The sequence below is a fragment of the Diabrotica undecimpunctata genome, chromosome 1, assembly GCF_040954645.1.
Source record: "Diabrotica undecimpunctata isolate CICGRU chromosome 1, icDiaUnde3, whole genome shotgun sequence".
Classification (NCBI taxonomy): domain Eukaryota; kingdom Metazoa; phylum Arthropoda; class Insecta; order Coleoptera; family Chrysomelidae; genus Diabrotica; species Diabrotica undecimpunctata.
Window position 1 is genome coordinate 184,440,694 of NC_092803.1, and position 25,946 is coordinate 184,466,639.

The window sequence follows — 25,946 nt, forward strand, 5'->3', positions numbered from 1 at the left end:
ATGATGTACTAATGGTTAGTAACAAAAACTAATTTGTGGATTAATACTGCATTTAAAACACTTAGCGAGTGTTTTTTTTCCAAACCAGTTATTTGATTAACCAAAAACACCTTGTATATTTTTATATTTTAAAGGTTGGGTTAAAATAAAGGTTTTTATTTTTATTTATAGAAGCATGTGAGAAGAAATTTCAGATAGACCAACATGTGAGAACTGCTTCACACATTGCAAAAAAAGGAAAAATAGGAGGAAAACATCAAACTTCAATGGCTAAATGTTTCCAATCTACTTCAAAAAAATTAGATGAGCAAGAAACTTTTAATGAAGACTTGTGTCGCGCATTAGTGTCTGCAAACATACCGCTTTCAAAATTAGCAAATGTAAATTTTAGTTCGTTTCTAAAAAAATATTGCAAACTTAATGTTCCAAGTGATCGGTCTCTAAGAAGAAATAATTTAGACGAAACCACTGATTCCTCAGGAAAGTATATTGCTCATTTATTGATTGGTGTTTTTAAAGAAGATACCTTACCAAAATCTCATCTTATTTCATGCCAGCAACTTGAGAAAACAAATGCTTTAACAATTTCGCGTTTTATACAAGAAACATTAGCAACTTTTTTTCTTCCGACAACTATTCCTTCTAATAAATTTTTGCTTATTTTATCGGATGCAGCTCCTTATATGGTGAAAGCAGGACAAAATTTAAAAATATTTTTCCCAGATTTAATACATGTTACTTGTGTAGCGCATGGATTAAACAGAGTTGCAGAGGAAATACGAAAAAAGTTTCCTCTTGTAAATACCATGATATCCAGTGTCAAAAAAGTATTTCTTAAATCTCCTATAAGAATTCAACTTTATAAAGAAATGCTACCTAACATTCCTCTTCCACCACAACCTATTTTAACGCGATGGGGAACATGGTTAGAAGCAGCTAATTATTATGCAGATCATTTTGTTAAAATAAAGAACATAATTGATACGTTAACAGATGAAAGTTCCCAATCTCTTTTGGATTCTAAACAAACTTTTCAGAGTAACTTGCTTCAACAAGAACTTTCATTTATAAAATCAAATTTTAGTTTTGTTCAAAAAACAATTACTCAGTTAGAATCACCAAAACTGTCATTGTTCGAAAGTACAGCATTAATAAAAGAATTTGCGTCATGTTGTCGGAACGTTAGAGGTAATATTGGAAAAGATATTTTAAAAAAATTTGAAGCTACTATGGAAAAAAATAAAGGTTACCATATTCTTTCTGAAGTAGTCAGTGTTCGAGCTGGAAATATTTCGGAAACAATTAATTTAGAACCAAATGTTTTGGTTAGTTTGAAAAATGCTCCCGATACATCAGTTGATGTTGAACGAAGTTTTTCCATATATAAATATATGTACTCAGACAGAAGCCACAAGTTTTTGTTAGAAAATTTTGAACACCACTTGGTCATTTATTGTTACCATAATTCTAAATAAGTTTATTCATACTTAAAAATGATGTAGTTACTTAAAATAAATGTAAATCTTAATGAATAGTAGGAAATATTTAGTTATGTACACTTTTTTTTTTTAAATAAAATTGTTACTATTTTACGATTTTTTTATTTATTTGTATGCATATTTTGTAAAATATTTGCATATTTTCGGGTAAACACGTGCATATTTATGCGCATATTTTCTACATTTTTATTTGCATATTTGCCGAAGTCTAGTAATGATAATAGATTTGTAAAGTTCAAATACATTATTAAATATTATTAGATACAAATAATTATTTTCTTGTCAGATTCTTGATTTATCCTGAAATAAATAATACGTAATGCACTTATTTCAAGACCTTGATTAGAAAGTTTTGCAGTTTCCTCCAGCCAAACAAGCATAATAATTAGAATTGTACAAGCAGCAGGAATACCTGTAGGCACATCCATCCAGCTTAATTATCAATTATATGAATTTCCGAGAACACGAGTAATTCCAGAGAGTTTCAAGGCAAACTTTTACGCTAGGTTGAAGACTCGTTATATAAATAAACAAGTAAGAACATTTATACCATATAGACAAAACAAAATGCTAAAGGGAAACGACATATTTATACCCCATAGATAAAACAAAATAAAAAATGGCAACAAACAAAGTAATTATTTTGTATTTTAGCTGGTATTTTATTTTTGTGCTTTAAAAGAGAGTTCATAGTTTTCGACAACTATTTGATCAAATAAATAATATAGAAGTAGAAGATAATGATAGGGGCTTATTGAGGTTAGGTATGAAAAATTATCAACTACGAATTTAAAACCAAGAATATTAATTAATATTCACCCCAGGAGAAGTTTCAACAAATAAAACGGGTTGATATTGAAAAATTATAATATTATAGTGAAAAATTCAAGGAATACAAGGAATATATAATGCGTAAATAAAAATAGAAATAAATTAAAAAAAAAAATTAACACAATGAAAAGTTGAGCCTCTACGATTTGTTCAATCACAAATTAAACCCTTAATTTGTAATCTTATATAAATCTTAACTTTGCAATTTTCCTGTATATAACTGAAATAGAATTTATAATCTACATTAATTCCGAAAATATTTACCTTCCGGTAAAACTCGATAACTTGCTATGGATGTCACCAGGACCAGGGGATTTTTCATTTTTCAGGGATTTGGTTATTTCTTCCATCTCTGATTTACTTATTTGTAATGGTGATGAATTTATACGTATACCTATCGTGTTGTCTTCCATGTTAGTAAATTCTGGTCTTTGGTCTGTTAGTAATTTTTGAAATATTCTTTCCATTTTTCTGGCGTTATTGGTAATATAACGTCTTTTTTCTTATTATTTCTCATACTTTTAATCAATCACCAACTCTCTGTGCTTTTTCTACCTCCTATGTATGTGTTGATCTTTTGGCAGTTCTGTTCCCATGAAAAGAACTGCTTGTTCTTTTTTTGAGTTATCTTTTTTCTTACTTTGGCTTGTGCTTCTTTGTAAATTGTTTTATTTTTTCTGTTTCTGTTGTTAATAATGTTTGGTATTTCTGACGTTTATCTCTAATTTTCTTCTCTATTTCTTCATCCCACCAGTACAGTTTTATTCCTTTATGGTTTTCGTCACATTTCCTCAGTGCTTCTTCTGCTGCTAAATGAATCGACCTTTTGATGTGTTCGTAGTGTTCTTCGGTATTTTCAAAACTAATCATTTCTAATTTTTGGTCTAATCGTTTTTTATACAGTAGCTTTACACTCTCATGGTTTAAACTGTCCCAGTACCAATAAATTATTACTGGGCTATAATCTGTGGCAGAAATAAATTATTACAAATAAAGAAATATCTTTTAAATGAGACTATTCATATAGTTAACCTTTTTCTAAAAACAAAACAAAATCTCAACTATGATTAGATGTGTACCAGATGTGAAAATAATAAAGCTAGCTGTTATATGTCAATACTGAATTTTAAAATGGAGAACAATTAAAATGACAGCTAGCCACACTCTAAGATTTACAATATTACAATTTCTTTACAAACTCTTATGAAAGCAATTATTAATAACAATGTTTCTTTTTCTTTTACAAATCAACACAAAAGAGTTACCTAAATTTGATTAAAATTTCTTTACTTAACATTTCTGAGGTTGGAACTGGAGATTCACTGCCACGCAAAAAATTGCATCTATAGTCTGGGACGACGACAGAGATAACAAAATGAGGATGGAAGCTAGCACTGGAACACAACTCTTGAAAAACTCGTCTCCTTAAAAAACTGGAACATGTGGTTACTTTTCTAATTTGTTGCAAAACGCCGCTTTACAAATTTCTCATATGAGATACGGTATACAACAAAACCTAGTGATTACTCATTTAGAATTGACACATTACTTTGAGTAAAAATCACTTTGTTTCACAAATTTGCTGGTTTTTTTTCTGACTAAACTAAACGACGTCTGCTTTCGATGGACCATCTTCCAAACCTGACTCTTCAACCTCGATCTAATACCGGCCGGCTTCCAGTCTTGCGTCCCACCCCTCCTACCCCGTTCTCGCATCGAAACAAAGCAAAATTCTTGTTAAACCACTTCGACCTATATCGCAAAATGACCTTAAAACAAACAACTTTTTATATTGTAGAACTAAGCGTACAAATAAATAAAACCATATTTAAAGTCGCGGTTACAAACTGGAATTTGGAATTTTTTCCTTTAGATCCAATGTAAACAGAGAATTGGGGAAATATTTATACTCGGTCCAAGGACGTACTAGAAAATTTTTATACCTTAAATATTAAATAGTTTAAGGAATTTTCTGCATGCTGCAAGTATACGAAACGCTCTGGTTTTCAGCGCAGAAAACTCATCATTTACCCCTAAACAAAATTTAAAGAGGGATTTATTATTAAACTGTCTGTTGATTTCGGCATGTGCCGTGAAGTCTATGGAGGTTTCTCCTTTGACAGTAGAGAGCCCTTTTAAAATTTTTATTAGCATCGCTACATGATTTTCAATGGTTACCAAAAAAAACTTTCACGTGTTGTTCTTCAAACTTGTAAGTTTTTATATATTTATCCACATTTGCAAACATTTCTGCATTCTGGTATTTTTGCTTTAAATTTTTGCTTCAAAATTCCAATTTTCTACAAAAAGCATTAACTTCTACAAAAAGCATTATCACTTGTATCCAATATATGTATTGGCTACTTGAAGCTCAAGGTTTAAAATATTTAGTTTCTCTAATATGTCAATCAAGTAGCTCAATTTCATCAAAAATAAACCATCGCCAAACATCTAGGCTTCTGTTTTATTTTCTTTTTCTAAAAAAATGGCGATTTTATGTCTTAATTTAAAAACACGTTGTAAAAATTTCCCACGTGATAACCATCTTGCCTCACAATAAAATAATAATTTTGAATGTACTGCACCCATGTCTTTACAAATTGCAGAAACGATTCTAGTTTTTAAAGGTCTCATTTATATGTAACTAACTACTGTTACAACCGTAATTAGTACAATATTCAGGTTGGGAGACATTTTTTTGGTAGCCAGCTTCGCTGTGGATCATACAATGTGTCCATATACACATTGGAGACTTTTGTTTCACAAGCGCTTGTAAACTTTGAAATTTTCCGGACATTGCACAAGCACCATTGGTGCATATTCCGACGCAATTCCTCCACTCTATTTTTGCTTCGTTTATATAATCATTTAAGATAGCAAATAATGCGAGCGATATAATTCTATTGTTTTTAGAAAAGTAGTTCTTCTACCACTGATGTGCCATCACACAATCGTTACTGCTCTCTGTTGTCTCATCAAGCTGAATCGAAAACAGCTTGTCGCGCAACTGATCCTGTATATCTTCAGCTGTATCACCAATTCGACGAGCAACAGTATCATTTGATAGAGGTATAGACTCCAATTTTTGGCAAACTTATCTCCAAACATAGTTTCTACAATTTGAATTACAACTGGCAAGTCAAGCTTTTTTCATTCACAGTCAAAGTTTTTTTTTAACGATTTTTGCTTTCTGCAGCTATTCTGCTTTTGCAAATACCTTTTAAGTTTATTAAGTTTCATGCTGTCAGCTGCTAAAATTTTTGAGCAAATAATACATAGAGGCCTTTCTTCTTCATTTACTTCAGTAAAAGTAAAACCAAAATTTAAGTATTCTTGAGAATATTTTCTTGATTTTATTTTCAGAACCACTCTCGCCTGCGCACTGGTTGATGCTTCACTGGTATCTAATGCTCGCCCAGTTAAAAATTTATCAATGATTTTGTATAAATTTAAATTTACCTACTGCTTGGGATATCTTATTGTGGTACCGTCAACTGCAATTAACACGCAAACTAGAACATACACGTTCACAATAAATTTAACAGGTACAGAAGGACTGACTAAACTGACTCGACTAAGACTGGACACGGGAAGAACTGAGGAGTGAGGAGAGCAGATGCAGGCACACAGACGATCGAGAATATTCAAAATATCGGAACTTCTCGCGAAGAAAGGCGTTCGGTTCCGAATCAGTGTTGCCACATATCAATAAATTTATTTATTCTCAGTAATATGGTAATTAGAGTAAGATTTTACTGTAAGTTTTTTCTTAAAATACTCAAGGTACATTATTATTGCATAGATATATTGTTATTGTATGGGAGGAGGGGCGGTGAAAATAATTATGGAAAATTGGATCGCAAATGGTTAAAGGTTGATAAACGCTGTACTAGGGAAAAATAATATGTATTTTTTAGTTATCCATGACTTTTTTGAGCAAATGTTGATGGCCAATATTTGAAAGTTTTATTGTACAACCATTCGCAAACATAACTTTTATAATTTTAAATATACGTAAAATAATCTAGATATACCATCAAACAAAATCATTCCCCTGTGATATTTGAAATTTAAATATAAACATATTTTTCAGAGATTTTTCGTCGAAAAAATCTTTAAATTTAAATCATATTTCGTTATATCTCATAGTATTGAAGATGAATTCTATTTATATTCATATACTAAATCTTCTAAATTGATACTAATATACTAAACTGTACGATACTAATATACTCATATACTAAATCTGCCAAATTTTCTAAACTAGACTATTCTATCGATACACGAAATTCATTGGGATAAATACCCAAAGATGTTTACAATGTTAGCTAGAGTCCTAATGATCCCTCTAATTCTATCATCCATTGTTGGTATCACTTTCAGAAACATCTAGACTGTATCACGCAACTTATCTATTACACAATAATGTTCAGAGATACAGATCTCTTTGATCTTGGCGTGGTGGCTGAGTTCGATTCTCTTACAATAGGTTGTTAGTTCCATGCCGATATTCCGGCAAATCCAGTGGCGGATAACTTATCCGTTTTCTTTGTTTTATTTATTAAAGAAAAATTACAGGTATAAAAATTAGAGGTAAGTGTGCAGTCTTTTATAGAATAAAGAAATATATCATAAACAAAACTGACTAATTTTTTTTTAATGGGGTTAAACCACAGGTAAATTTTTACTTACTTTGTACGTGCTGATAGTGCTGTTATAAATAAGTCGAAACAGGCACTAAACCAATGTAACGTAGAAAAAAAAAATGGTTGACATTAACATTTGACCAATCATAAGAGATACTGGTAGTATATGACCAGCGTATTTTATTTAAAAAATAATTGAACGAAATAAAATATTTGTCATAAACCAATAATTACTATTAATTGAATTGAAAATATTTGCGGCCACTTTTTAACTGGCAGCCTATTATCAATATATTTTCCTAATTTTAAATATATGTAATCCTGCAGTGAGATTTTGGGCTAACTAGGTAAGTAAAAAAAGGAGAAAAATCAAAAAAAGTATAATATAGAAGTTATATAAAGTAGGTATATAAGAATATACAGTGATGAGTGTCTTACCACCCGGCAAAATAGCGGAAAGGATAGAAGACAGATTAAGTTGTGAGGTAGTACGAGATAAAGCTAATTTTTAGACGTGGCTATTTTACTTCAGTCATTATTATACGGATGACCTCGAAAATATTTTATTTTAATAATTTTTTATGTTAGAATAAATGATTGAATAAATTAAGATATATTAAAGTAAAAAACATTAATTAGTAGTTTATTTAATTAAAGTTTATTTAATAATAAAAATAACTCAACTGAAATATTTGACTAAACTAAAGGTAAGTATGTTCTGTCAGAAAACAATTATTGTATGTAGAATTGGTGTAATAGCAAGAGATGTGGTCTATTGACAAGAATATTGGGGTTTAATTCACATCAAGGAAGGATAAAATTTTTGTTTTACTCAATCAAAAAATAATAGAAAATATGATACATATTAGGTAACAAGTTTTTGAAAAATTCATTATTTACAATTTATTCTTATTCCAATGTTATAAAATAAAAATACAAAATAATTCAAATTCAATTCCAGTTTTACAGTCTTCAGTTGTGAATGCAAAATAATCCGGTGAATCTCAGTGTTAATATTAATTCCTCTGTACAGGTAGATTTACAGTTCTCTGTCCTCTGTACAGTTTATTTTTGTAGAATTTTTACTTATTTAAACATTCTTTAAACGTTCTTTTAATTTTGAAGATTTTTTACTTTATTTTCGAAGTACAACGATACTGTTTTTTCAATATATTTATGTTTAACTTTAAACACTTCTAATACTAGTAACGAGTGACATAAATGTTTAGTGATTCAAAGCAAAACGATCTCTGCATAATTTCAAATTATTAAAAAAAAAAAGAAAGCCACAATGTGGGTTTTGAACTCTAATCGTCTGCGACGTCTGTGTCGCAGTGCCGAATTCTTACCACTAAGCCACGAAGGATTCATAATTATTCTGAGACAAGAGTGTATAAAACTCCTCAAATCATAGTAGAAATTATTCTTGGTTAATAATTTAAAACTTTAGATTAAATAATCACTATTAATTAAATTATTTTATTCACATTTTTGCTTTATTGTGGTCAATCAGTTTTTACTTTATGCCAAATTAAAAATGGAAATACGTCACACATACGTTACACATAATAATTATGACCGAGGTGATTTAGCTCGAAGCTAACGTCTAAAGGTGTGAGACTATCGATGGTGGTAATGTAATGTAATGTAAATTATAGGTTTCTACCGATTATTTCCCACCTCTACGAGTTTTATCTCTTTTTATTTCACAAGGTAACTGTGTTTTTTATCTCTTACGTTCAAAATCCGGGTGTTAAGACACTCATCACTGTATACTTAATATGCGAAATGTGTTTAGGCATAATTTAAATATGCCCAAGATTAAATAAAACAGAGCAACGCCTCCAAAATTTTGTGTGCTTTGTCTAAGAAGAAAAAACAGAAAGTCAAAAAACGATGTGTTAGCTGCAATGTTGCTATTTTCAAAGAGCATACCACCTTCCCATGCTCAACGTGTTCTGGCGTAAACGAAAATAGCGTTACTTTAAGCGATTAAGTAGAGAGTTATCAAGTAAAATTTTATCCTTCCGTTATTTTGACAAGTAAACGCTATTTTTTACAGTAAGTTTTAACGGATATATACATAATTTTAAAGTTATTAAATTACCGAATTGGTGCTTCACGTTAATAGTTGACAGCTGTCAGTCAAATGTCGTATGTGACAGCAAAATAATTATTTTTTTTTTGTTTTGTTTTCTTTCACATATTGCACAAGACATATTGCTTATAACAAGCAATATTAGTTGAAGCAAATGACGAAGTTATAGAAGATTTAATACTAAATCATGTTTTAAATGATAACATATGAAATGTACATACTGTGTTAAATTTTGATAGCTTATAGCCTGAGTCAAACAGTATTTTCGGTTTGAAAAACAGGACATTCCAAGGCTTGCACAATTATTAGGGATACCAGATACAATCGAAAGGAATTACAACTTTAAATAACTAACATATTGCATATTGTAGGACTCGACAGACTGTCCATTTTATTGCGTCGTCTAGTCTAGTATACCATAATAGACTTAATGATAGTGATTTAAAAACCAAACTTGCCTTTTTGTCTTCTTCACTATTTCCGTGTTCATAATTGATAAATATAGTGAAATATAATAAAATGTTTTATTTGTCCCGCAGATGCTTAACCACAGTGTATTAAGCAATATAAAGTGGCTTAACCAAGAAAACACAAAACGCTTGTTAACTAATGCATAGAAATAAAATTACAGAACAGAAACTTCAATGTCCCAGTCCCGAGTCTTGAAGAATTGGTGCGATTCGCTGCTAACGTTACTGTATATCAAACCTGCTATCCGACGTACGGTAACGGAGCCCGTAAACGTTAATGGTTATTTAACTAACAAGTGTATTAATAAAGGCGACTAACAATTGAGATATTTTAACGCGTGAGCGAAGCGAGCGCGTTAATGTTTGAGATTGTGAATCGCCATTTTAATTCACGAGTTCGTTACAAAACTTTTCTGTCGACCGTACTTTTCAGAAATAAATATATCTTAGTTTAAATATTTATTTACTTAACGATAAACAACAATTTTTTTAGCTTTCATTGACTTTATTCAAAGTTTCCTTAGTGGTAGTTTTATTATAGTAAACATTAGTATTCGAAATGGTACAATTACTGAAATTAAAGGAAGATATTGATAAATGATTATCTGCTGTATAGCATTTCGACAAATTTATATTTAAGTCTTCTTGGACCTCTGTAAATTCTGTGATAGAAGAAGTTAAATTCTGGTGAAGTTAAATTAAACTCTTCTTCAATATCCATCCTTTTATTTTTCAAATACAAAGAATTTTAAACAATAAATAAAATAATAACATACAATGACAGATAGTACTAACAGCGACTACTTCATTTTAATTTTTAATTTTTTAGTGGGAATATAAATAGGTATATATTTGGTTACCTACACCACAGGTCACTGCCAATCGCAAAGCGTTTAATTTATGCAAGCAATGTATGTTGTGTTGCCTATAATAAAATCGTTCATTAATAGAAAATCATTCATTAATAGGGGTCATCTTTTATGATAAAATTTATCATAAAAGGACGGTCGACGGAAAAATCATTTACGTTATTTAATTTTCATACTGGGCATGCGCCATTGCTAAAATAACGTTATTCTCACTGGAGAGATATTGCAAAGTCAAACGTTAATACCGTATCAAGACGTAAATAGCCGATAATGGTCTATTTAAACACACGCATCAAGAGAGTTATCGCAAATGTTCGTTATACGATAAGACTTAACGTTATTATGACAACCGACGTTTGGCATTAAATGTAACCTAGAAATTAATGTTGAGGAATAGGAATACTGTAACTGTTTTTTTATGTTTTTTGAAAAATGGATTTGGAAATTGATACAGCAAATATAGCTCGTGCTGATGACAATGAAATTGAAGATTTAATTCTTGTTAATTTGCTAGAAAAAGATATTGAGCAGGTTGAAAGTGTATTTTAATTTTAATGATTTAACCAAAAATCAATGCAAAGATTTCTTTGGTTTAGCTCCCATGATATTAGATTTTTAGTCAATTTGTTAAAAATTCCAAATGAAATATGAACTGCCAATAGGAATAAAGTAACAGATATTTAAAAAAGAAACACGTTAGAAAGTAATATAAAATATTTGGATAACCAATATTTTAGACACAAAAAGTATGAAAAGACAAAATAAGAACGCACGTGTTTCCCAACAGACAAAAAATATGGTTCATGGTTCTCGACAAACAAGATGATTCACATCATTGAAATTCACAGTCAAGTTTTTCGTTTCTAAAATTTGTATTCTATGAATTATTTTTATGTTTCATCCCAAATGTCAAATTATCGTTTAACGTTATTTACCATCCCTTATTTCAACCCAAATAGCGGGACCCTTATACGGTATTAACGTAACAATCACTAAGCGCTTGCGTACATGTCAAATTTGCGAATTCCGCTATTAGCGTGCGATAAAAATGCACTTGCGATATCTCTCTACTCTCTCACTTGATAACTCTCTAGTTTTCCATTCATACTGTGTTTTTTTATCTTATTTGATTATAACTTTTATCTAAAGATATATTTAAAGTAAAATATATAGGGTATTAATTATTGTTGTTTATATGTTGTTTATAATATCCTTAAATAAACCTTTTTTAACTTGTATTATACAATAAATCCTTTAATATTATTAGTGCTTTAGTTTTATATTTACTAAAAAAAGAAAAACTATTGCACTGAACAAAACTTTGAAGGGATCCTAGTGTGAGAGAAACTCTCACACGCGACTGCTCGCATGCATAACTTTTTAGGGGCGAGTGATCCAGTATTAAACATCCAGTATTAAACCAGGCCATATTACCTCACTCATCCCCAAGATGTCTATTTTCTATCTCGGCTTTAGGGTTTCAGGGACAAAAATAAGCTACGTATGTTACAGGTGGCAATGCGTATTAGCCTGTCATATATTGGGACTCTCTGTCCACTTACTTGTATCTCAGTTATTGAGAGTACTCAGTACTTGAGTAGTTGACAAGGTGATTTTTCGAACCCTCTCCCCATTTAACGGGAGCCCCGGACTAAAGGCCGTTTACCTGTTTTCTTCTGTCATTTACATTTATGAAAAATATAATGGGGTGGTTTTCCCATTGCTTTCCCTATCGCAGTACCACAACTATTCAAACTGCTCCAGTCATGCTTGTGGTAACCCAGTTTCCTGTCGGTCCAGAATCATTTTCTCTGCGCTTTGAGCTGGTACTGATGATCGCTGCTGCCCTTTACAAGAAAGGGATAGGAAATAGGTAACTAGATTTTAAAAGGAAAAAGGAATAGTACATGATTTCTCTCCCTGAAGTAGACCTATTTTCTGCCGGTATCGCAGAAAAGTGTCTACTCACGACCCGCTTTAGTTTCTTTCAGTCGGTTTTAAACTTTTCATACCCGCAGATAAAATAACCTGTTAAAATATATATATACGTACATATATATATATATATATATATATATATATATATATATACGTATATATATATATATATATATATATATATACCGGTATTTAGGCGCCTCGCCCTACTGGTCGGGATCTGTGGAAGAGTATCACTGAGCCGCAAGCCCATATCTCTTGCAGTACTGCTCCACCATAGGCCGATCAGACACCAGCATATTTTAGTCTAAGCCGCAGATTCATTTAAAATTTGAAACTGCTGCGTTAGCCTTTTTGTTTTCTGTACACCGAGCTGGGTATCGAACTCACATCCACTCGCAGTGAAGCGAATGAGAACCGGCCGCCCAGCCCGCTTGGTTATCTGACCGACTAGTTTTTCTACATACAGTTTTATACAGTTTTATATTTTAATTCGTGAATATTATCAAAATTTTCGTAATTTTTCTGGGTTTTGATTTTTTGTAACCTAATGCTAATTTTAAATACTAATGGAGTATGGTACGACGAGATATCAGCTACTAGGTACTTTTTTATTGGCTTTATGACCATAATAAAGTATATTTAATATCTAACTATATTATTATTAGCTTCACCACCAGAAGATTTCAAAGATTTCGAATAATCTCTCTCCTCTCTCATTTCCATTACCCATAGTAAATGTAATTTGATTTAAAGAAATCAGAAAGCTATACTTAAGAAGTTAGGATATGTCTATTTATGGTATATATTGTTATGTTGAACTAACTATAATTTAAGCACACGATATTTATACAGTCTTCCCTAATTACATTTTTTCTATGGTTTTATAGTTTTAAACAAGAGCTCCTTAGATTAATTCATTACTTTATTTGTGATAATTATGATCAGCGTGTACGCCAATGCTTGTAATTTCGATGCCGGGCGCCACAGTAAGGTACATTGTTCCCTGCTTAGGCCTCCTTTGGCTCTGTCGGGACTAAGTTCTTGTACACTTGAAAGATTACGTACACCTGGGGTCGGGATATATTACAAGAAGCGTAGCTCTAGCTCTTCTCTTACTGGAGCATATAAATTCCTTTAACTAGAGCTGAGAGAAATCGTGATGATCAACTCAATTATGTGTGCACCCGGTATTCGTTGCCGATTAAGATCTTCAAGGATTATAGAGTTAATATCCATGTCTGTCTTGTATATATGTGATTTGTTTGTACAAGAGGGAGAGGTGAATTTTGATGCTGAAGAATTATAAGGTCTGGAGGCATTTGGAGATATTAAAAGGAGCATATTTCAAATAAGGAGCAAAAATATTGGAATTTTATACTTGATAACACTCATTCACAATGTTAATAGTGATTCTAGTCGTCAACTGTCACTTGTAATCTTATTTAATAATGTGGTACATGTTAAGTTTAAATTCTTAATGGAGAATAAAGTATTGAAATAATTTACTGTGAACTCTTAATTACTGTAACTTAAAATTATAACCTATTATAGAAATATTGTTCTGAAGCTATTTTCTTGTGGCATTTTAAAGTAATTACTATTTAAATGGGAATAAGCCACAATTAAAGGTTAAAGTACGTTTATTGACGTTTCAATTTCCACTTCCGAAATCGTTCTCAAAATACAAATAATGTTTGTATTTTGAGAACGATTTCCGAAGTGGAAATCAGATGATGAAAACACCGCGCGCGAAGAAGCGACGTACTAAGCCACATAACCTGGTTACACATCTCCTAGGAGTAATACATGAAGCACGACTAGCTAAGTTACATATCGAATGTTCAAGTCAGATATTTTTTGATAAAATGCTAAAAACAATAGTCAAGTTCACAAACCAGTACATTCATCTTGAGGTAAGGGATGGATTTGACCGACAACGTCATGCAACTGACACGAACATGACAGAACTCAATGCATTTATAGGCCTTTTATATCTACCAGGAACTTTGCACGCCAATAAAATGATGTTAAAGGATCTCTGGGGTACAGATGGACACGGCGATGAAATTTCAGTTGAAAAGGTTCAAGTTTCTTATGAGATGCCTGCGTTTCGATGACCGCATCACGAGACCTGAAAGGAAAGCTGTTGACAACATTGCGCAGATTCGTGAACTCTTCGACGATTTTGTTCATAATTGTAAACATAGGTATTCACTAGGACAGTGTGTAACTATTGACGAAAAACTGGAGGTCTTTAGGGGACGTTGCAGGTTCAAACAATATATCCCTTCACAACCATCTAAATACGGAGTAAAACTTTATGCTTAATGTGATGCAGTTACTTTTTATAGTTATAACCTGGAAATATATGCTGGAAAGCAACCCCAGGGACCTTATGAACAAAGTAGTAAACTATTTGATGTCGTTAGAAGATCGGCACAACCTATGTATGGAACGGGGCGCGATATAATGACAGATAATTAATTTACAGTATAAAAAGTAATATATTGTCGTATGTTGGCACAATAAAAAAAACAAAAGTAAACTGACAGTAGATCTGCTAAATGTAAAAGTGCGACCACCACAGTCAACTCTGTTTGGTTTTGGATAACACTCCACTATTGTTTCCTACGTACCAAAAAATAATTGAAATGTTCTGGTCTTGTTATATCTTCTCAACATTACAATGATTTCATAGATCAGACGTCAGGACAAGCTACAAAATCAGACATGATCACATATTATAATAAAACAAAGTTAGGTGTCGACGTTGTCAATAAGATTTGCGCTTCCAACAACGTTGCTAGAAACAACTACAAAAAAGAAGTCTTATGTCACAAGGTATACCACGTTCTCTTTCTGAAACGCTTAGCAGATTTATACCAACGGAAGAGCCCAATGAAGAAGCTAGACTAGTGGCTGCAGAAGATGTAGCTCAAACAAAGCGTCAACACATCACGAAGGACCAGATTTACCAAAACAATTTGCAAGAATTGTCAACGATATATTTGTGGCTAGCATAACCCCAGTGTGCATATCTTGTCACTCAAGGTTATAAGAACAAGAAGATTCAAGTGACACATAAGTGACAGATCGCCACTGCAATTAACTGAAATAAAGTTTTTTTGGTTTGAAATGTTTATAAGAAAATAACATATTTTATGTGTGCGTCATTTGGGATGGCAACATTTTATTTTTACCAATTTATAATGTAAGAAATAAAATGATTTTATACCAGTACTTAGGTTATATTTCTATGTAATAAATTATGAAAATAATAAAAAACACAACTAAAACACCACATATATCTAACTACGTGTTACAAAATTTGTAGTAAATTTTATAATCGTGTATCAAACAGATACATTGCGACCGTTGCTGTCAATAGCTTTTTACCCGTAAGTCACGTCTTCGGATTTACATACACAAATAGTTTTTTTGTTATCACAATGTATTTACACAAACAAAAGGAGGAACATAATAAATTATTAGATGTAATCTACAACTACGCTTGATCCAAAAAGTATTGCTGTTACAAGTTGCGACCGACGGAAGGTTATCAAATCCACCACATATTTGTAAATGGTTAAGCAAAATTATAGAGATCTGGTATTTATATGAAAATTTAGAGGTACTCTGAAATTTTAAAACATATGAAAATAAAAGCCGCATCTCGATAAAAACTTGCGGAAACTCGGAAAATTACTAAGAGGCAAAAAAGTTTTAAAAACATTGTGTTTAACTGATAGTACCACAATAATAATTTAGTCAACAAACATTTGGCGTGGTCTAAGGGAACAAAACCACCATAAAACTGTTATGAAATGTACACATTTGTCTGTTATTTTTTTTAAATATTCCTGCCAGAAGGAAGCCATATATCCATTTTCAATACAAAAACAGTTTTCGATATATTGGAAAAAATTTATTTTAATTTTGTAACTTCGAAGGGCTGTAACTTTTTTTATGTGCACATTTGTACTAAGATAAGTTAGGTTCAATCGAACTATTGTTGGTCCCACAATACGCGATTTAATTTATGACCTACCTTTTTGTTACACCCTGTATATTAATTATTTTCATATTTTCCACTTAATAAAACTAAATAATAGTTTTGAGTATCCTATTTTACTTATTTTAACATTTAATAAATTTAAAAATATAATCCCCACAATAAATTAAATAGTTTTTTCTTTATTACCTAAAACATCTCATTATTTAGAACAAACAAAACTAAAACAAAACTTTCAGCCTCATTACGGCTTAATATCGAACGTCAAATAAAGCTGCTGGAGTCCGGGATTTCAAATACTTCCCTTTCCTGTGGAGAATACGTTTTATCTTTAATAAATAAGTTAAAGTTGTTGTCGTAGGGTTTATTTAAGTTATTAGCCCGAAGTCTCTGCTTTCGAATCAACATCAAAAATATATAACTTTCAACAAGGTTCAGGAGAATTTCGGATAAAGCTGTCTTTGGTGGCTTTCGCTTTGTAGACTTTAAATATTTTAGGTTTGTTGTCTAACATAGCAACCTTTCATTATACAATAATTAGAATATTAGAAGTAAATTAATCCTGCGTAATAAACCTTTAAATCCTTTAATTTTCTTTATAATACATCTTATATATAGTACTTTCCAAAACACCATAGAAACCATAAAACATACCTTGTCTTAGAAATACCTACCAGGTCTTTCTTAGTTTTCTCTCTTATTTCTTCTAATAACTTAACAATTCTTTGTATTGGTTGAGAGAAAGTCACCAACAAAGATATTACAATACAATTTTTAACATTTTTATTGGTCAAGATTTTATTTTCCTTGATGATAATCCAACTCAGCATCTGTCTATCATCATCGTCATCATCATCATCATCGTCCAGCCTCAAGAGAGTACTGCTGAAATATTCCTCTTCCTCGTATTTCCAACTCCCTCTATCTTACGCAGCTATCATCTAGTCCTTATTTAGCCTTCTTAAACCATCATTCCATCGTGGATGTGGTCGACCGACGCTTTTCTTGTCTTCCCTTGGTCTCCATTCCAATAAGCTTTTTGTCCATCGCTCATCTCTCATTCTAGTCTGGCGATCCTTTCGATTATGTCAGTCACCTGTGTTCTTCTCCTGATCTCTTCGTTTTTTGTGTCATCTGTCTGCCACGATCCAACTGCCTCGACTTTGGATACAAATCAACTAGGATGTGCTTGATAATTATAAATGATAGTTATAATCATAAAATTAATAATAAATAGAATGAAAAAGACAGCAAAGATTTGATTTCACGTACATTCTCATACTCTATTAACATCTTTATCAACGTCTGTTATACCTTGCATTTTTAGAAGGTTCAGATTAAAGCAGAAATCTGAATTTGTTTCGAAACTATCTTACCGATTTTAATAATAAATAGTTACATTATTGGGTGCAATTCAATATATTTGATACAAAGCATATTACCAAACATAACAAGAATATTAACAAACGTAACAAGAAATCTAGCAAATATGTTAAGCTTACGAATACGAGCATAAAGTCGAACGGAAAAATACATCAACAGTTTTAAAATAACGAAAGAAATAGTACAAATTTTAAAATTAAGGGACTATATCTTAGAAAAGACTAAAATTGAAAATTGTAGAAGGCACAGATTAAGGCAATAATCTGAATTTTGGTTTCTTCGGTTTTCTACTTCTTGTTTTTATTCTCAGATGGCGCCGTAGCGTATGTATGAAGTTATTTTATTACAACTACTTATGACGAAAAAGTCAGAAAAGAAAACGTTCAGGGCTTCTACCTAGTCGCTCTGATTTTTGCTTAGTTGAGGAGATATGTTGAGGAATGCAATTTTAGATTCCCCATGTCTCTTATCTTTTTATGTATTTATTGTATTATTAGGCGCATATATGAACCGATATAGATGTTTTTCCATTTTTTACGAGATTTTTAATCCTTAGATTTTTACCATACAACGAATGCATCAATGTTAATTTATTTCACGATAATGAATTGTTTCACATTTTTTTACATGCCGCTGTTTAACAACATTACTAATTTTTAAGAAGCTTTTAAAAAATATATTTTGTACACAAATAAATGTAACGATATGTTATAATCAAAAGATTTTCTCGGCAATTTTTATATCTTTATTAACACAGAACTACTAAATAAAGAATATCAACTAATTATTTCATTTTTTCTGTTTCAGTCGTTATGGATTTCGTAGAGTAGACTCCTACAGTTCGAGATTAAGAGCCGGATCCCAGAATTGGTCCTTTGTGTTCGATCCAGCAGGACGGCTGTGTTATTATTGGTCCATGGTTGTCTCATTAGCCTTCCTTTACAATTTTTGGGTCATAATTTACCGATTTGCCTTTCGTGAAATAGACGGTAAGTAACAAATTCTTTGTTTATTTTACTAGAACTGTAAATGTTATTAATATAGTTTTATATATCGTACAATAAAGAGAATGACGAATATTAAATTGAGCACGAAACGAAATGAATACAGGAGAATGATGGTTATGGCGTTCTCTCTTTTTCAAATTTAATTTAATTCAAAAATTAATTAGTCTTATAACTAAACCTGATATTTTCTGTTATACAGGGTTGATAAAACTATGAGAGTTTTCGTTGTTTGCGAATACTGTTTAAGATATGCAACACGTCTGAAAATTGACACAAATAACTTTTCAAGTTCTGTTTACTTAAATCGAATCTCCATTTAATACTACGGTAAAATGGTGCTAAATTTGTATAAGGACCAATCTCCAAACTTTACAAAAATTAGCCTTTTTGAGTATAACTTAGTTTGGGAATATGGTTTAAATATTTTCCGCTATAAGTCATTGCAAGTTATTAGAAATATGAGTTTGCTTTTTAGTATTTATAGATTTAACATGTTCGACCTATTGGTGTATTAAAATTAAAAATTTAAAAATGACTAAACACTTAAATCCAGATATTATTATAGTTAAATATAGTTAAATAAAATTATAGTTATAGTTAAATAAAAAGAGAAATACTGAGGATATTCAAGTTAATTGACAAGAAGGGCCAGTACTATAATTGTTAATAAAGACGAGAGGAAAAAAAGCATATGAAAATTGGACAGGGGACAGGATACACACTTAAATGCAGATACAAACAATGGGGGCAGAAAATATTATTTGTTCAACGAAGTTCATGAGTTCAAGAAATTAGGAATTACTATAACTTCTTCTTCTTTTTCTTCTTCTTCCTCTTTATAAGCAATTCTGTTTGTTTATTGGCGGATCTCATTTGGTATCCGATCTCTTCTTGATTTGCCTGCTGCTCTTTTCCAGAAGTCCATTTCTGTTGCTAGTAACAGTTTCTCTGTTCTTTGTTTCATTGGCCAAACTTCACTGCCATATGTGATTACACTTTTAAGTATGGTGTTGTATATGAGTTGTTTGTTAGCTTTAGATATTGTTTGGTCCCACAGAATGCCGTTCATCATGGATATGGCTTTTCTACCCTGTATGTTTCTGTCTTTTATAGCAGCATCGAGTGTTCCATCTTGAGTTATCTTCATACCCAGGTACTTGTATTCATCACAGTGTCTAATTTCTACCCCATCGTCTAATATAATGGACTGCATTGTCCCTCCAATACAGATGGTTTCAGTTTTCTTAATGTTGACTTCGAGATATACATAAATATATATATATATATATGTATATATATATATATATATATATATATATATATATATATATATATATATATATATATATATATATATATATATATATATATATATAGCTGGCTCCTAAAAATACTGATATGATTCTTAGTGAGATTTGATCATTTTGAGCAGTGTATTTGATTGGTCTGACATTATATTATATTTAATATGATGGCAGACAAATAACAACATAAACAAACAAACAACAAACAATTGATTACATATGTTAATCTATAAATTGTAATAATTATTAAAGTCTAAATTTTGATATTATTTTGAATTGCTGCATTTTATATGAATGTATGAGTATATGAATGTTATTATTGTTATTATTTTTAATATTATTAAGGAATAAAACAAACGACTTAACAATATATTAAAGAAAGAATTGTAACCAAATTAAAAGGTAACTGGGCACTATCAGACGCAGCAAAACATTTTAACATAAACAGAACCAGTGGCGGATCCAAGGGGGTGGTCACGGGGGTCATGACCACCCCAAAAACAAAATTAACTATCACTCAAATAATCCTAAAAAAAATAATTTAAAACCCATCAACCCTATAAGCAGGATGTCAAGAGTTGAAATGATTCAAACTCATTTATTCTAGGGGTAAGTGTAGAATTCTACGGAAGCCTTTTTAAATTGCTCTTTTAAAAAATCAACAATTCTAAATGCAGTAATAAATACCTCGACTAAGACTTCCACGAATTCAGAGTTACGCGATTTTCAAATTTTGTCAATTCGTCATTTGAGTGCCAAAGAATCGTTCGATTATCGATGAGATAGAATTACCGTCCACACATTATTGCTCATTCAATGTATATAACAGGACTTTTCGCACGAAATCCGCACATTTTTATTTTCTATTAGGTATTTCTTATCTTCAGTTTTGTCTACGAATTGGTTGTTTTTAATTTGAATATGTATTATAATTGTTGAGATTGTGTGCTACATTTTATAATTTATCTATAATAAATATCAAAGTGAATATTGTTGTTGCATTAGATCTGTCTGATACGTTAGTGAATACAAATAAAGGAACTGGGGGCTGCTGTCCAAGGTATTTGCGAAACTGTGAAACAGTAGTTTGTCTTAGTGATGTTTTAGGTACAACTGTAGTCGTCTTCTTCAGTCACCAAAATTAAAATTTGATTTTAAGTAGGCTACTGAGGCCATAGAGGACACTAAATGCATTCTTCAAAATAAAAGATCAAATGCTGAATCTGTTTTTAGCAAACTTTACTATGATTTAAACAAATAGCTGAATAACTAGACATTGAATTGAAGATGTCTCGTATAGTTTCTATATAAGAATATTTTTGAAGATCTATTCATTTACCCCTTTTAGACAATATCTTAACTGATTTAGAAGAACGACTTTCACCAAAAGTTATGAATCTATTTAATCTTCGAGTTGTTTTACCTTAAACTGAAAACACACCAGAAGATAAAGTTGCATTAAAACAAATTGTTGACACCTTCCAGGATATTATTGGACCAACTTACTACTTACTACATATTCCACAGTAGAACAAGAGTTTTCACTGTGGATTCAAAAGTGGAAAAGAGTCGTGCAAAATAATGGAAAACTTCCTGATTGTATTTTAGAAGTATTAAAAAACTGCGATATTCATATGTATCCAAATACCAGAATATTTCTGCAAATATTAATTACACTGCCAGTCAGTGCAGCAACAACAGAGCATTCTACGCTTAAGCGTCTAAAGACTTGGCTTAGAAATAGAAATTCTGCGGAAAGGTTAACTGGTTTAGCACTCATCAATGTGCATCCTGAAATTTCTCTAGATGTTGATGCAATCATAGAGCGATTTGCTAAATCGGATAGGCGAAAAGAATACATTTTTATAAAGTTATATAATATTTACTTATCTTATTCTTATAGAATTTTTAATTACTGAAATTTTATTTACCACTCGTTGCCGGCTGTTGCTCACAATTCGAGAGAAAAATTTCAATACCGAGTAAAACAATATTTCACTCACTTATAGCCTAATATGCCTAATTGTAGAAATAACTATTCCTTAATTATATTATGTTTTTTGTTGAATAAATCAATTTAAATAAAATGCTATTTACACTTATTCTTAAGGTTTCTTCTTCATTACGGAAGGGTGGCTATAACTACAGCAAATTGCTCTCTATCTTGAGCTGTTCTTAGTATCGAATGTGTATCCATGCCTGCCCAGTCTCTTACATTCTTCAGACAAAAGCATTTTTTTCCTGGACCTCTTTTTCCTTCTACTTTCCCTTCCATTATGAATCGTAGAAAGTTATACTTTTCTTCTCTGTAAATATGTCCTAGATAACTCGTTTCTCTGTTGTTTACAATATTTAGGAGTTCTCTCTCAGTCCTCATTCTTCTCAGCACCTCGTTATTGGTCACGTGCTCTGTCCACGAAATCTTCAGCATTCTTCGAAAAACGCACATTTCAAAGGCTTGTAGACGCCATATACTTGTAATTCCGAGAGTTTATTCCAATAAATGAATATCTTTACAAATTAATATCGGATATCCAACGATAAGATAGAGTTTATTAGGAATGTTTAATACATTCATTAATGTTTACACTTACATTGAGTTATTGCATTTAAATTAGTTAACTTTGGTTTATACTTATTTATCCTTGGTTTGTTCTTGATTTTGTGGCTATAGGATAGGTGGGTTTAAATTAATTGTCTTTAAAATAACTAGTTTAAATTGACACTCCTTAATTTTTCAGTATTTATATTTTAATAACTTTCCTTTGGTTTAATAGTCTTATACACGTGATTTTACTGTCATAGAGTATGTGGGTTTAAATTATTTTTTTTTTGTTTAAGTTTAAGATCCCTTAATTTTGTACCCTTCTTTGCATCCGTAGGGTATTTGGGTTTTAATAACTTCTCAATTGTTTAATATATGGCTTATAATAAATTGAGAAAATGGTTCCCTTACATGAGCACAAATCATATCAATCGTAAAGGTGCAAAAATCTAAATTCTATATCAAAATCACCCTCAAGACCCATAACCCACCGCCCCTCCCCCCCCCCGAGAAAATATATCTGGGGATCAGCTATTGAAAGGTGCAAAAATTTAAATCCTGCATCAAAATCACCCTCAAGACCCATGACCCCCCCTGACAAAAACTTCTGGATCCGCCACTGAACAGAACCACAGTTTTTCTATTAAAAAAAAATGGAGGGAACAAGAAACTCTCGAAAGAAAGCGAGGATCTGGAAGACCAAAACTATACTAAATTTAGGTATGTAAAAATAAAATAAATATTTTGTAATATCTTCATCAGCATTGATAACAGCTTGTAGTCTTCGGTCCATCTGCGTGAAAGGAACTATAAAATTGTCTTCTTCAGATAGCTCTTCCCAAACCTGTTGTATAGCGTGCCACAACTCTTTAGCATTTTGAGATATAAAATTACGGCGATACAACCGTTTTATAATAACCCCCCACACATTCTCGATTGGGTTTAAATCTGGATTGTAGCTGGGCCATGGTAAGGTTTTGATGTTGTTATTCTGGAGCTACTGGTTTATTATATTTGTAGTGTGAACAGGACAATTATCTTGTTGGAGGATAAAATTATTTTCTGGATAGATCTGTTCTACACTGGGAAACATAATGTTTTCTAGAATATTCAGATAAGTCTGCCCAACAAACCTGCCATCAATACGCTATAATATTCCTCTAGATGAAATCCAACCCCATACATTGGCGGTAAAATGACCAGCTGCTCAATATCTATCAACATATAGAGGATTAAATGTATTATTATCTGGTCTATACACCCAAATTTTGCCCTTTTAGAAGATTGAAGAATTTTCTTATCTGTAAATATTACCCTATATCAAAAATCTTAATTTTGTAGCTAATATTGTTCTAAAGCTATTTTCTTGTGGCATGTTAAAGTGATTACTATTTAAATGGGAAATATTTAAATAAACGTACTTTAACTTTTAATTGTGGCTTATTCCCATTCAAATAGAAATTATTTGTAGCTGATGGTTTAAAGCAAATATAAGTAGTAATTGCTTTTGTTGTGGTGTAAGAGCTTGTTTTTTTGCTGCAGTTCGTGCCTAAGACGCGATGCATTAATTCTGCGCCAAGTTGTTGTTTTTCTTCCCGGAAACTGTAAAATAATTCTTGCAGTTTTTGCATCTTCAAAAGGATTATGTTTTAATCTCTCCAAAAAAAATAACGATCTTCATGAGCATTAGATATTTTTGGTCTTTCAGAACCTTGCTTTCTTTCGAGAGTCTCTTATTCTCTCCATATTTTATTAATATAAAAAACTGTTATTCTGCTTATGTTAAAATGGTTCGCTGTGGCAGCTAATCTTCTTCTAATCAGCCATCTTCTAATTTCGTCACAATTCTTGCTTTTAATTATTTGCTAGCATGTGAAACCATTTTTTTAAACTGATCAGAATAAGTTATCTGACAAATTTCAAGATTTGGCAATGAAAGTGACCGTACGTAAATAATAAGTATTTATCCTTCAAAATACACTGCTTAATTTTCTACAAAATATATACAAGATGCGTGAGGTTGCGGTCAAAAGTCCTAGTGATTAAAACACTAACATATATTATGTTGACTCTTTTATAAAAAGTTGAGCTTTCGAAACTCTTCAGTTTCTTTATTAAGACAATAAATCTTGAAATTGAAATAGTTCGCAAGCCATGTTAACATGAAAAACTTTATAATATATAATTGTAAAATACAAAAATTCAAACATATAATACAACATAATTTGACATAAGTCCTATAAGACTCTTAGAATTTAAAATTTGATATGTAATTTATTTTTCCAGGGAACACAATATTAGTGTGGTTCTGTTTGGACTACATTGCCGATTTTCTATATCTAGTCGACATAATGTTTCACTTCCGAACGGGATATTTGGAAGACGGCGTCCTCCAAACGGACTCCACTAAACTGCGACATCACTACATGAACTCCACCACATTTTACATTGACTGCCTGTGCCTCCTACCGCTCGACTTTCTGTATCTCTCCGTTGGATTCAACTCGATCTTGAGGTCGTTTCGTCTGGTGAGTGCATATCTGTCTTAGTAACAAAAGTTTTGGAATAATTCCAAACAACAATTATTGTCATAAAAATTTATTTAAAGATTCCCTTATAAAAGATATAGTTTAAAACATCCTATCTACATCACAGAACGGTTTCGGAATTAATATTCCATCATCAGTGCTATGTTTTGAGCCACTAAATATATAAGTAAAAACACTTTAAATGTTGTTAAAATAAATTTGAGTTACACTATTTGATTCTATATACTAGGATGTTTGGTTGGAATATATATGTAAAAGGGCAAAACTGACCGACAAGGGCATAAACATAAATGGAAAAAAGCTTAGAAATCTAAGGTTTGCAGATGATATTGTACTAATAGCTGATAGGATAGATGAGGCCAAAGAACTTTTAAATCAGCTCTACCTTTCCTCGTTAGAAGGGGGATTGAAAATAAATATATCTAAAACCCAGATGATGACAAATCTTGTAGTCAGCGAAGATATATGCTTAGGAACAAGATCCATAGACCAGGTAACGGCCTATAAATACCTAGGTCATGAGATTCGCATAGGAAAAGATAACCAAACCATTGAGCTTCTCCGTCGTATAAGACTGACTTGGGCAGCTTACGGCAAGCTGAACCATATTTTCAAATCGTCTGATATACCAATATGCCTTAAAAGAAAAACGTTTAATCAGTGTGTTTTGCCAGTGTTAACTAACGGTGCGGAAACGTTGACCATGACAAGGAGAACAGTTCAAAAGATCCGTGTGTGTCAAAGGGCGATGGAGCGTGCTATGTTAGGCGTTTCACTAAGAGAAAAGATCCC

At 31.5% G+C, this 25,946-nt stretch overlaps 1 protein-coding gene across 1 annotated transcript in view; it reads left to right on the top strand.

Moving 5' to 3' along the window:
* LOC140441555 (uncharacterized) overlaps nucleotides 1–25,946 on the top strand; it is a 789,370-nt gene that overhangs the window by 480,379 nt on the left and 283,045 nt on the right. Inside the window, exons 5-6 of the mRNA XM_072532358.1 lie at nucleotides 18,557–18,738; nucleotides 24,892–25,133. Of these exons, the coding sequence (XP_072388459.1) occupies nucleotides 18,557–18,738; nucleotides 24,892–25,133 (424 nt within the window). The remainder of the gene's footprint in view (nucleotides 1–18,556; nucleotides 18,739–24,891; nucleotides 25,134–25,946) is intronic.